This window comes from Papaver somniferum, unplaced genomic scaffold (assembly GCF_003573695.1).
Source record: "Papaver somniferum cultivar HN1 unplaced genomic scaffold, ASM357369v1 unplaced-scaffold_31, whole genome shotgun sequence".
Lineage (NCBI taxonomy): Eukaryota > Viridiplantae > Streptophyta > Magnoliopsida > Ranunculales > Papaveraceae > Papaver > Papaver somniferum.
In genome coordinates this window covers 860586-872873 of record NW_020642151.1, presented here as the reverse complement: position 1 = coordinate 872873, position 12288 = coordinate 860586, and the positions used below count along the sequence as shown (strand labels likewise).

At 40.0% G+C, this 12288-nt stretch overlaps 2 protein-coding genes across 2 annotated transcripts; one reads left to right on the top strand and one right to left on the bottom strand.

Moving 5' to 3' along the window:
* The first annotated feature begins 927 nt into the window (after positions 1 to 927).
* LOC113341781 (short-chain dehydrogenase TIC 32, chloroplastic-like) lies at positions 928 to 5838 on the top strand. The gene is made up of 10 exons (XM_026586530.1): positions 928 to 1093; positions 1538 to 1769; positions 1917 to 1993; positions 2132 to 2307; positions 2501 to 2569; positions 2684 to 2768; positions 3182 to 3243; positions 3360 to 3559; positions 3991 to 4279; positions 5701 to 5838. The coding sequence occupies exons 1-8, from the start codon at positions 985 to 987 to the stop codon at positions 3522 to 3524; spliced, it is 975 nt and encodes a 324-aa protein (XP_026442315.1). The 5' UTR covers positions 928 to 984; the 3' UTR covers positions 3525 to 3559; positions 3991 to 4279; positions 5701 to 5838.
* Positions 4579 to 7164, bottom strand: LOC113341780 (cytochrome P450 CYP82D47-like). Its single transcript, XM_026586529.1, has 2 exons — positions 5742 to 7164; positions 4579 to 5421 (listed from the first exon to the last, which is right to left on the bottom strand). Exons 1-2 carry the CDS (start codon positions 6798 to 6800, stop codon positions 4777 to 4779), a joined length of 1704 nt encoding a protein of 567 aa, XP_026442314.1. The 5' UTR covers positions 6801 to 7164; the 3' UTR covers positions 4579 to 4776.
* Positions 7165 to 12288: the final 5124 nt, after the last annotated feature.

Genomic DNA, 12288 nt, shown 5'->3' with positions numbered 1-12288 from the left:
GATTGAAAATTAGAATTACGTCCAACAAACTACAGGGGATGGTGGTAGTGGTGTCGGAATGACGCAATCAGAAATTGACATTGAAGGGGCTACTTTAAAAAAAAAAAAAAAAGAACATGTAAAATATGGTGGACTATACCCTTAATATAGATGGAAAAAATACTATTTAAAGGATAAAATTAAAGACTCTTATGTGTTTATTAGAATTTTAAGAATGCTAGAGCCAAGTTAGTCAACCCTTGACTCTTCCACTGGGTGGTGACGGAGAAAAAAATGGTATCATACGGTTTTCTGATGGTGATAGGTATCCATGAATAATAACATACTATGTTAATTCCTTAACGCCGCAAAACGTGTAAAATTATAAAGTATAAAACGTGGTTGATTGTTTTAATATTAAAATAAACTCTATTAAAATATGTGACAATTAAAAGAAAAAAATACTACAATCAATTATCATTTTGTTTAATAACCGCTGACAATCGACACGAATTAAGATCACAATATATAAAATTATTTAAAGGATAAAATTAAAGATTTTTATATGTTTATTAGAATTTTAAGGGAGCTAGAGTCAAGTTAGTCAACTCTTGACTCTTCCGCTGGGTGGTGACGAGAAAAAAAAACGTATCATACGATTTTCTGGTGGTGATAGGTATTCATAAATAATAACATACTATGTTAATTCCTTAACGCCGCAAAACGTGTAACATTATAAAGTATAAACCGTGGTTGATTGTTTTTAATATTAAAATAAACTCTATTATAACATGCGACAATTAAAAGAAAAAATATTACAATCAATTATCATTTTGTTTAATAACCACTGACAATCGACACGATTAAGATCGCAATAAATATATAAAATTATTTACTATGTGAGCCGCGGTGCCCTTAGTAAAATAAATTGCAGAAACAAAACTTATAATCTTCAACTGACTCCCTGATTTAGCTTCTGAAAATTTTGGAGACAAAGATATATTGATGTGGTTGTTGAGCAGAAAAGGAGGTCAATCTGGGTTTTCAGCATATAATACAGCTGAAGAAGTAACTCATGGAATTGATGCCTCTGGTCTTACTGCCATTGTTACTGGTAGGTACAGCTCACTGTTTATCTTCTTCTTCTTTACTTTATTTGAATGAAATTGCTTGATAGGGTTTTGATTGTTAATGATTCAATTGCTGAATTCTGTCTTAGTTTGGGTATTAGGGTAAATGCAAGTAAAATTTATTTGTTTTTGGACGTGGGTTTGCAGTGGAATTTTATTTTTCTACTTCCAGTGTTAGTGGGATTGATTCTGTAATCAACGGGATCAGATCAGCTTTAATGGGGGTGGATTTGATTTTGGGTTTAAGTTAGTTCCATGAAAATCAGGAATTTTGATGGTTATTGTGCTGAAATTGAAGGATCAATTTTGGGGATGATCTGTGTAAGAGTATAAAATGTAGCTTTTGTGGCAGATAGGGATTTTGCTGAACCCAATGAATGCAAGAAGTGAATTGTAACTGCTACTTGACTAGCTTTTATTGATGGCAGGATCATCAAACGGTATTGGCGCTGAGACTGCGCGTGTACTTGCGATGGGCGGAGTTCAAGTAGTCATTGCAGTGAGGAATTTGGTTTCAGGTATGGCTGTAAAAGAAACACTAGTAAAGGAAACACCTTCTGCCAAAGTATATGTATTGGAGTTAGATCTTAGTTCCATGGCATCAGTGAGAAAATTTGTTGCAGAATTCAAGGTCTTGAGTCTTCCACTGAAGATACTTATGTGAGAATCTGATTTGTTTTGTTCTCACTATTCTTCAACAGCTTCGGTTTTACGTTTGCTAAATCCGAAGCTTATGCGGCGTGTGTTGATTACCTGTTTTAGCTGTCTTAATAAGTGATAGTGTGTTCTTTATCTTCTTTCTAACAGTAATAATGCGGGCACTATATGTCCCTACAAGCTTTCCCCTGACAAGATAGAGCTTCAGTTTGCAACAAATTATTTAGGTATGCTGTGAATTTCGGCTGACTGAAAAGAAATTGTTCATAGAAATTGACACCGGGGAGGCCGTTGTGCATTGTCTTTTTCTCTGAATCACTTATATGCAGAAAACATATAATTTTTATATCGTTATTTTCTTGCAGGTCATTTCCTTTTGACTGATCTTTTGCTGGAGACTATGAAATGGACTGCATCTCAAAGTAACATTGAAGGAAAAATTGTCAATGTTTCTTCTGAAGGTTACAAGTTGGCATACAGAGAAGGGATCCGCTTCGATAGGCTTAATGATGAATCGTGGTATGTAACTCCCTTATATTATGTATTTCGTTACTGTTTGACGACATAAAAACTAAGGTAGAAATTTATTTTTATTTTTGGAATTGATGGAGTTTTAAGAGCTAGTGAATTAGTGTGTTACTGATTCATTCTGTCTTGTTAGGTTTATAATATATATACTTAGGAATAGAATTAAAACTGCAAAATGTTGGACCTCTAACTTGCAGGTCCAATAGTTTGGGGCATATGGGCAGTCAAAACTTGCAAATATATTGCATGCTAATGAGATAAGTAGATGCCTGAAGGTACTTGTTTCTCACAGATGTTAACCTCTCTAAATTCTTATCTTACTCATAAACATGTTTAGAAATTTTTAATAGAAACTACAATCAATTGGAAGTCTCTTCATCGATTAACAGGAAGACGGGGTGGAAATAACTGCAAATTCACTTCATCCAGGAGCAATTGTGACAAACCTTTGGCATAATAGTAGCGTAGTTTCTGGTAAATCACTCTTTCAGTTTCTTGTTTAAATTAATGAAATTTGACCTTGTTTGGGAATAATGGAAAGCTCCCTTTGGTTTGTGAATGCACTTGGCAAATTAGTTCCTAAGACTCTTAATAGGTATAATGCTATAATTATGAACTTGATCAAGTACTAATTTGATAGCACTTGCGTTCAGACCAAGTATGTTGTATGACCATGCTCGTTGTGATGTATACTGAATTCGGAATAGAGAATTCCTAAGTTGCTTTGCACATAAAGAGTTCCAATGTATTCAATTGTTACTAAGAGATTTATACCCACTGTACTTCTCTTATCTGTGATGTTCGATTCGAACTTTCTATACTTCTGTGTGTCTGTTTTCTAGTTTTTAGGTTTCAAGCAAGTGATATTGATAAATGCGCTTTTGTAGGTTGGTTAACTAAGGCTTTCGGGTCTATGATTGAAAAAATTTTGGTGAAAAATGTTAAGCAGGTTGGTATTGTGCATCTATTATGTTAAGCAGTTGTTTTCCTCATATAAAAACATGTCTAGCGATATTAATTACAGTGTAGTTTATATTTGTGCTGTTATGGATCATGGTTTCATAGGGAGCATCAACGACATGCTATGCTGCACTACATCCGAATGTTAACAGTATAAGTGGAGAGTATTTTGTGGACAACAGCATTTCAGTACTAAACTCACACGCTAGAGATACTGAATTAGCCAAGAAACTATGGGATTTGAGCATGAAATTGATCCATAATTGTTGATAATGCTTGTGTAATCCTATGATTGCAAGTTAAAGGTAATTACAAACGTAACAAACAAAACTGTTAACGATGTTGCAAGCAGCAACCAGTTCGATTCCTTGTTGTTTTTTATTACATCTAAGTAGAGAAGACAAGTGAGCTGCTTGACATGGAATACTGGATTCCATTAGTAAACTTTGTGATTATGCCTAATTTCCATTTCCATTATAGTTACCTCATTTATCCCTTAATTGTCATTGGCCTATTGGTTTCGATTCATGTCTTTCAGAAGGATCTTGAGATGTAAATGTAAATCAAGTGAGCACAACTGTGTTAGATTTTGGTGAACTTGTTTTCCATGGTTCCATGAATAGCATGCGTCGTACATTATCAGCACGTGCTTCAGAAGTCGTCCAATTCAAATTGCTCTGCAGATAACCAATCTGTTTAATGTTTTATATTGTTTGGGTCAATTTGTAAATTTCAGGTTAAGCAATCTATTCTATGAAAGACAATCTCAGAAGTGTGGACATATTTTGCATGTTTCATGTGTTTACCTGGTTAAAATGGGGATGACTACAAGTATCCAACTGAATCAAATGTGTACCGAGTCCGGTAACAGTTCGTTGAATTGCTCTGATTTAGAAATGTGGTGTGGATCCTGATAAAGGGAATTGGATTGCTATGTCCATCTCTGCTTCTGTTTTGAAGGTTTTCTGGCTCTTTTGACAAACTGATAGGAGTACCAGCCGTGTTGGCCTGTTCAACTTTCCAAGGTACTACTTCCTGACTTGCTCTTGCAATTTTCTTTTTCCTTTCTCCGAAATTTTTGCAGTCTTTTTCCATATATATATATAGGGGTTAGAATTTGCATTATTATCTTTCGAAATTGGTGAAGAGATGAACTTTCCAATGTCTTATGTTAGGAATATTGCTGCATTTTTCAAAAAATCGTTATATATTTTCTTTCTACTTAGTTATGTTTGAGAACCCTATAAGCAATGAGCCTCAAAACAATCTAGCTGCATCTTATATCTTTTTGTGGCTGACATAGAATTGGTGGTCAAGGCAGTTATGATGTTTAACCATATTAAGATAATAATGCCATTAAGTTATCGGAAATACCAGGTCCATGAAGTTTATGTAGCAAATAAAGAGCCATCACAAACAACGAAACGCAGAAAACATTCTTAAAGACAATTGTAGGAAGTTACTGTCAGTCGGTAAGACATTGGGAAATCACTTCTGGTTATAGCTTCCATCTTTGGTAAATCTAGTAAAGTGTGCTGGGAAGACGTGGGTAAAGGTGAACTTCTAGTGGGGTTACTTTGGGCATGGTTAAACCCGAACCTTCAGCCATGTCTATTACCAGTCCAGTTGATATGTCGAAGTCGAATGCATGAAGTAGGCAAGCTAGTGACATATGAAGTGTCTGGATGGCTAAATTGAGCCCTGGGCACATCCTTCGTCCTGATCCGAACGGTGTGTACTCAAAATTTTGACCCTTAAAGTCCAGATTTGCTGCTTCACCACCAGTACCACCATCGAGCTCTGAAAGAAACCTCTCTGGCTTAAACTCCAACGGGTTTGACCACACTCGTGGATCACGATGCAGTTTCCACAGGTTAACCAACAAGCGTGTGCCTGCTTTCACTTTATACCCACCTATATTGCAGTCTTCAATAGCCTCGTGGGGTACAGAAAGTGGGCCTGCAGGGTACAGCCGCAGTGTTTCCTTGATAATTGCTTGGAGGTAGACCAAGTCATTGATGTCATGGTCCTGTATGTTTCGATCCTTGCCGACTACGGTGTCAAGTTCTTCCTGGGCCTTCTGTAAGACACTAGGATTGGTGAGTAGTAGTGAGAGAGCCCATGTCATTGACACTGATGTTGTGTCTGAGGCAGCTAAGGTAAGTGCCTGCAAGATCAGCAAACCAAGTAGAAATAGAAAGGTGTTAAAATAGTGTTCCGTTGCTTTGTTGATATGGAGAATTCCTGTTGGACCTTTCTAAACATCCATCCATTTGTTTTCGGATAGGCGAACTCGTGTTGCTCTAGTTTCCTGGTAGCAGAGAATAATTGTATTTTCTTAATAGTTGTGTATGAGTTTTAAATCGCTGGACACTGCAGGCTGTCGTTACAGTGGAGCAGCACTATATTTTTGGTAATAAAAATTGATTTTTCGTTTAATATTCAGGATAAAGCGGTCCGCCAAACGATGCAAAAGAGTTAACGTACCAGATAGGTGGCTTTAATGACAGTGTCCCGACTGTAATCATAGAAGAGATTATCCTTCGCTTCATCAAGAACTGATATCAACACATCCATGAAGTCGTTCTCATCATTACTGCTGTCTGCTGCTGCGTGTAATAGTGTCCGCGGTCTCTTTCTTTCTCGATGCTCTTCAAGCCATTTTTCAGCAATCAAGTCCATCTCCTTGGCTATCCTCTTCATCTGTTTCTTTTGTCCATCCACATCCAGCCTCCCAAGGAACGGAAGAGCATCAGATGCAACGGTAACTCCTGCTAGTCTGAAGAATTCTGAGATGGTCTCATGCAGTTTTTGACTCTCTTCTCTCTCTTTTTCATTGTCATCCTCAGTGTAGAGAGCCTTTCCTACAACCAACTTTAACACTGTATTCAAGGTTAGATCTCCAAACACCCGAGTCATGTCGACTTTAAAGGATCCAGAAGTTGCACCTTCCTGTTTGATTTGGTTTTGGTTCTGGTTTTTATTCCAACCTTGGTATAATTTTTTTATACAGTTTTCGATCTCTGAATTCGTGACATGCTTGAGCAACTCGAGACGCTTATGGGAGAGTAATTGGAGAGTAGAGATCTTACGCAACTCACGCCAGTAAGGACCATAAAAGGCGAAACCAAGCATGGCAAAGTCATAACCAAGGTACTTGCCAGAAGCAGTAGGTGGGCGACTAGCAAGGAACTTGTCGTTGATGGTGAAGCATTCTTTAGACATCTCCCAACTACTCACAACTAGCGTTGGGTACATACCGAACCAGACCATGAAAATACTTCCATACTTGTCAGCCATGTCGCCAAGGATTTTGAACAGAGGTGTAGATCCTGCCAGTTGAGGAAGATGACCTATTATTGGCCACGCGCCTCCAACTTCAGGTGGTGGTATCGGGGTTAGTTTCATATCGTTGGAATCATGATGTCTGGTTTTCATATATCTTGGCCTTATAACTGAGATCCATAGAAAGTAGAAGAAGGATATGCAAGCTAACAAGCCCCCAATACTTGCCAACGCGAAGTACTGGTAAATGAAATCTACCATTTTTTAGCAGATGGAGACTATGATAACAAGTCGGTGAGTGGGTGACTATCTTCAAGGGGAACTGATAAATGATGGTATGAACAACACTCAAGACATTATCTCTTTTGAATGGATTTCCGTCTTAAACGAACTGAATATAAGTCAAATTAGGTGTCCAAGTAAGATAATATTTTCTTTCAGAAACCAAGAAACGGTCACATGTGGATGTCTTTAGTTCACTAGTTTTTTGTTTTGATCGATATGGAGAATTTTGGTTGGACATTTGCTACATGGCCGGCCAGTTCTTTTCAACAGAAAATTGACCTTTTGAGTGTTCTTTTATGCCATAAATGTGCTGGCAGGACACACTTCACACCTCCAGGTGACCACATACCTGGTATCCTTTAGGTACTAACGGTGTAGGCTCTCGCAAACGCTTATAACTACTTCTGCTTCGTCCTATCAACATTTTGCTTACTGGTTTTGTTTCCCATTACTAGAACTCCTGCAAAATTCAACTCTGAGAGTTGATTTTCCAAGATAGGTTTACGTAAACGAGGGAGAGATATAGAACCGTGCAACAGGTACGAAGGTAGTGCAGTACAAAGGATACGACGAATATACTATGTACGGGTCATAGGTTATGCCAATGTATGCGGCTTATTCTAGATGTTTATGATTTTGACATGCATTGTCTTCTAAGGTGTGGATGGGGGATGGCATGCCGTGAAGACAGTTGATTGTGACAAACATTCCACCCATTCCATATTGTCGTCGATAAGGTTATTTTCAGAGTCGACTCTACGTGAATTTGTGGTTTACGGACGATACAAAAGCACTTCTAGTGTCAACATTGGATTGGCATTCAGGACAGTAAAATTATTTCAATAAATGTTGCTTACGATAAGTTTTTTTAGTAATACAGTATTGCACTTGTATTTTGGGGTATGTAACCCAAAAGATGTCTCATTGCTAAGAACATCTCGGATGCAAGAGGCCTAGGTCATCATAATTGGAGGTTTTATAACTTTTATTAGCACCTTTTTCTCTATGGGTCATTGCTAAATGATAAAGAAAGATACAAATAAAAAATTTAATTAAAGTTCATCTATGGCCCCCAAAGTCTTATTTAACAAATTTTATTTAAATTTGAGGAGGGATCCTGACATTTTTATTCTCACACTATCTCACACGTTGGATGTGATTTTTGCGATTAAAAATCAAACTGTAACGGATTTGAAGCTAATATTTTGAGAAAATGTTTCTCTTACCAAGTTATACATGCTTACCAAAGAATTTTATTATAGGGGCTCAAAACTTTTGGTTTTTAGGGCTCACAAGATGACAAAATAGACAATCATGAAATAGTAATCAATAAAACCCCTTAACCTATTAATTTTTTTAATGGTTGAGGTGTACGGAATGCCCGGAAGTCTGCGACCTGCCATGTACCGTCTGGGTCCGAAGGAGCCCATGGCCGTCTGACATCCTTCCATGGGCTTGCCCGGCCTGCCCGATAAGTATAAGTGGGTGGACCCGACCGGCTTTTGGTCAAATATTGGAGTCCGGCCTTTTTGCTTGCCCGCTGCCCGGCCTGACTCATTGCTGATAGCCTGAAATAAAGTTTTCTGCTAGTGTGATGGATTTCTCAAGACTTAAACTTCAAATTTGGACAATTTATTGGGGTTAGAGAAAATTTTGAATTACATTTCACGGTAATGAATATGAATTGCTTGAACTATCATTTGAACGAGTTACAGATATATCATCATTCACCAAACCAAAAAAACAAACCTATATACTTTTTGAAATTTTGAATTATCTCTTGTGCCCGTGGCCTGCCCGGCCTGGCCTGTATTGTTTCACGGGTATGGACGGGCCATGGGCATTAAATTTTTGCTATTGCCCGGCCCGACCTGGCCTGTTAAATTTAATGGCTAGTAAGGACTACAAGCCCGTCCGGCCCATCCTGTGCTATAATCGGGCTTGGGCTAGCCTGCCTGGACCGATGTACACCCCTCAATGGTAATATCCTCCATTAGTTAGTGCTAATAATTATATTAACTAGATAAAGTATGGTTAATGATTAAGTTAGCCTAATTTATAGTTAGGGCTTGAAAATCAAAATCAAAATCAATTCAAAAAAAAAAATTAACGTATGGTTGGGACTCCCAGACGTAAAAAAGAAAAAAAAACCAGGTTAAAATACGGTTGGGAGTTCATATTTTCCCAACCATAACTGCCATATACGGTTGGAACTCCCAACCATAGAAAAACCCAGGTTCAAATACGGTTGGGAACTCATATTTTCCCAACCGTATAATTGAGTTATGGTTGGAAAAACCAATATTTTCCAACTGTATGTAATTCTGAAACTATTCCAAAATCCACAATTTGATCAAAATCCAACCTATTTATGCGATCAAAAGCAACAAAAAAGGTCGGTTTTTCGATTCTTACCTAATTGAAGTAATTACTTGCGGAGAATCGATGAATAATCGTCGTTGAAAAACAAATAGAGAAGGAGAAAAAGAGGAGAAGAATAAACAATATTGATTAGGCTTAGGTTTCGTTTTTGGATTTAGGTTAATTATTCAAGGTTAATAAGGTAGTAATAAATATAATTAAAGAATATTTTTGTATTTTTGTTATGGAGTGAAATAATCTCTTATCCACAATTGGGACACTTGAATCTATGGGAGCCCTTAAAACCAAAAACTTGGAGCCCCTATAATAAGCTACTTACCAAAAATGAGTACATTCTGAAACGTATGACACCATCATATACTGTTTTGAAAATGAACTGTTGAGAATCAACGGATTTTCAACCATTGAAATTAAGTTCGCCAGAATGTGAGGTTTTATATTTCAGAATGTACTCATTTTTGGTAAGCATGATAACTTGGTAAGAGAAACATATGCCAAAAATGTTATCTTCAAATCCGTTACGGTTTGGTTTTTATTCGCAAAAATCACGTTGGTGAGATATTGTGAGAATAAAAGTGTGAATGGATCCTTCCTTTTTAAATCTAGAGACAAATGTTGATGTGGATATAAGAGACCCAAGGTCATGAAGAAAATATAATCTAGACCTTCTTTTTAAACCGCCACTTATCCATGTCATCATTTTTTTTTTATAATATATACCCTTGTATTGGAGATGAAAACTTATTGAAAAAAGTCTTAAATCCTAGTGTTGATGGTGGTTTTTAGCTTAGGGTTAAAATCGTACAACCTTAGTCAAACAGTGACGTCACATTTGAGTAATAATGTTGCCACTAGCACATTTATTCAACCATTAACCATGTCTGCATAAAATTACCGGAGTACCTTTTTTATATGCCATAATCCACGATAGAGCCCTCGGTACTGGCTGACATCATCTCTGCACATGCCAGCCGTGCATGCTAGCCAAATGTGCCAATTACGCGTGCCACATATTTTAAACTAGGGTTTCGACACGCTAAACCCTAATAGCCATATCTCTGCGCCAAAGGCACGCCAACCATGCCAGCCGCACCACCGTTCCAATGGCATGCCATGCCAGCCATATCTCCGCGCTAAAGCCATGCCAGCCGCACCACCGTGCCAATGACATGCCATGCCATCCACATCTCCGCGCCAAAGCCATGCCAACCATGCCAGCCACATCTCCGCGCCAAAGCCATGCCAACCATGCCAGATGCACCACCGTGCCAATGGCATGCCATGCCAGCCACATCTCTGTGCCAAAGGCATGCCAACCATGCCAGCCGCACCACCGTGCCAATGGCATGCCATGCCAGCCACATCTCCGCGCCAAAGGCATGCAAACCATGCCAGCCGCACCACGGTGCCAATGGCGTCCCATGCCAGCCACATCTCCGCGCCAAAGGCATGCCAACCATGCCAGCCGCACCACCGTTCCAATTGCATGCCATGCCAGCCACATCTCTGCGCCAAAAGCATGCCAACCATGCCAGCCGCACGACCTTGCCAATGGCATGCCATGCCAGCCACATCTCCGCACCAAAGGCATGCCAACCATGCCGGCTGCACCACCGTGCCAATGGCATGCCATTACAGCCACATCTCCGCGCCAAAGGCATGCCAACCATGCCAGCCGCACCACCGTGCCAATGACATTCCATTACAGCTACATCTCCACGCCAAAGGCATGCCAACCATGCCAGCCACACCACCGTTCCAATAACATGCCATGCCAGCCACATCTCCGCGCCAAAAGCATACCAACCATGCCAGCCACACCATAGTGCAAATGGCATGCCACGCCAGCCACACCTCTGCACAAAAGCCATGTCGTCCATGCCTCCATGCCGCTGGCTTCCAAACGAAGGGTTTCAACAATCAACGACCATCCTTCCTTCTGAGATGCAAATCTCAGCTGTCCAAGTTCGCCACCAAACGCTTGGCAATTCATGGCCCAATGCCAAGCCCTAATTTTGGCCGCGCCTAAACTATGCCAAAACTCTAATTTTGGCCGCGCCTAAAACTATGCCAAAATCCTAGATTGGCCGCTCTTAAACCATGCGAAAGCCACGCCGGCTATGCCTCCATGCCGCTGGCTGCCAAACGAAGGGTTGCAACAATCAACGACCACCCTTCCTTATGAGATGCAAATATCAGTCGTCCAAGTTCGCCACCAAACGCGTGGAAACTTTTGGCCCAATGCCAAGCCCTAATTTTGGCCGCGCCTAAATTATGCCAAAACCCTAATTTTGGTTGCGCGTAAAACTATGCCAAAATCCTAGCTTGGCCGCGCCTAAACCATGCTAAAGCCACGCCGGCCATGCCTCCATGCCGCTGGATACCAAATGGAAGGTTGCCACAATCAACGGCTATCCTTCCCTCTGAGATGAAAATCTTAGCCGTATAAACTTTCCACCAAACGACTCGTGGAAATCTCTTGGCCACGGTGCCAAAACCCTAATTTGGCCACGGTGCCAAAGCCCTAATTTGGCCACGCCAAAGCCATCCCGTCCATGCCTCCATACCGCTGGCTTCCAAACGGAAGGTTGCAACAATCAACGGCTATCCTTCCTTCTGAGATGCAAATATCAACCGTACAAGCTCGCCACTAAAACAAACGACTTGTGGCAACCTTTGGCTACGCTGCCAACTCTTTGGCCACGACGCACACTTAGCTATACCAATTCTATGGTCACTGCACCAAACCCTAATTAGCCACGCCAAGAGCATGCGCAAGCAATGCCAGCACCGTGGCCACGCCACTGGCTACCAATGGAAGGTAACCACAATCAACGGCTAATTCCTCTTAAGATGCAAAATCTCGACCGTCGAAGGTCAGCACCGAGCCGGCAAGCCTCCCAAGCTCAACTTGCCAAACAATAGCAACATGATACATAAAACACTCGAGACATCAAAACATGTCACAAACTGGGGGATGCTCATAAGGGTATTGTTCTGGAGGTTTACAGCGTGCGGCGTACACTATGCCCGTTACAAGAAAGTGTCATAAGAGTGGGGCGGTTAATAAATACAAGAAGTA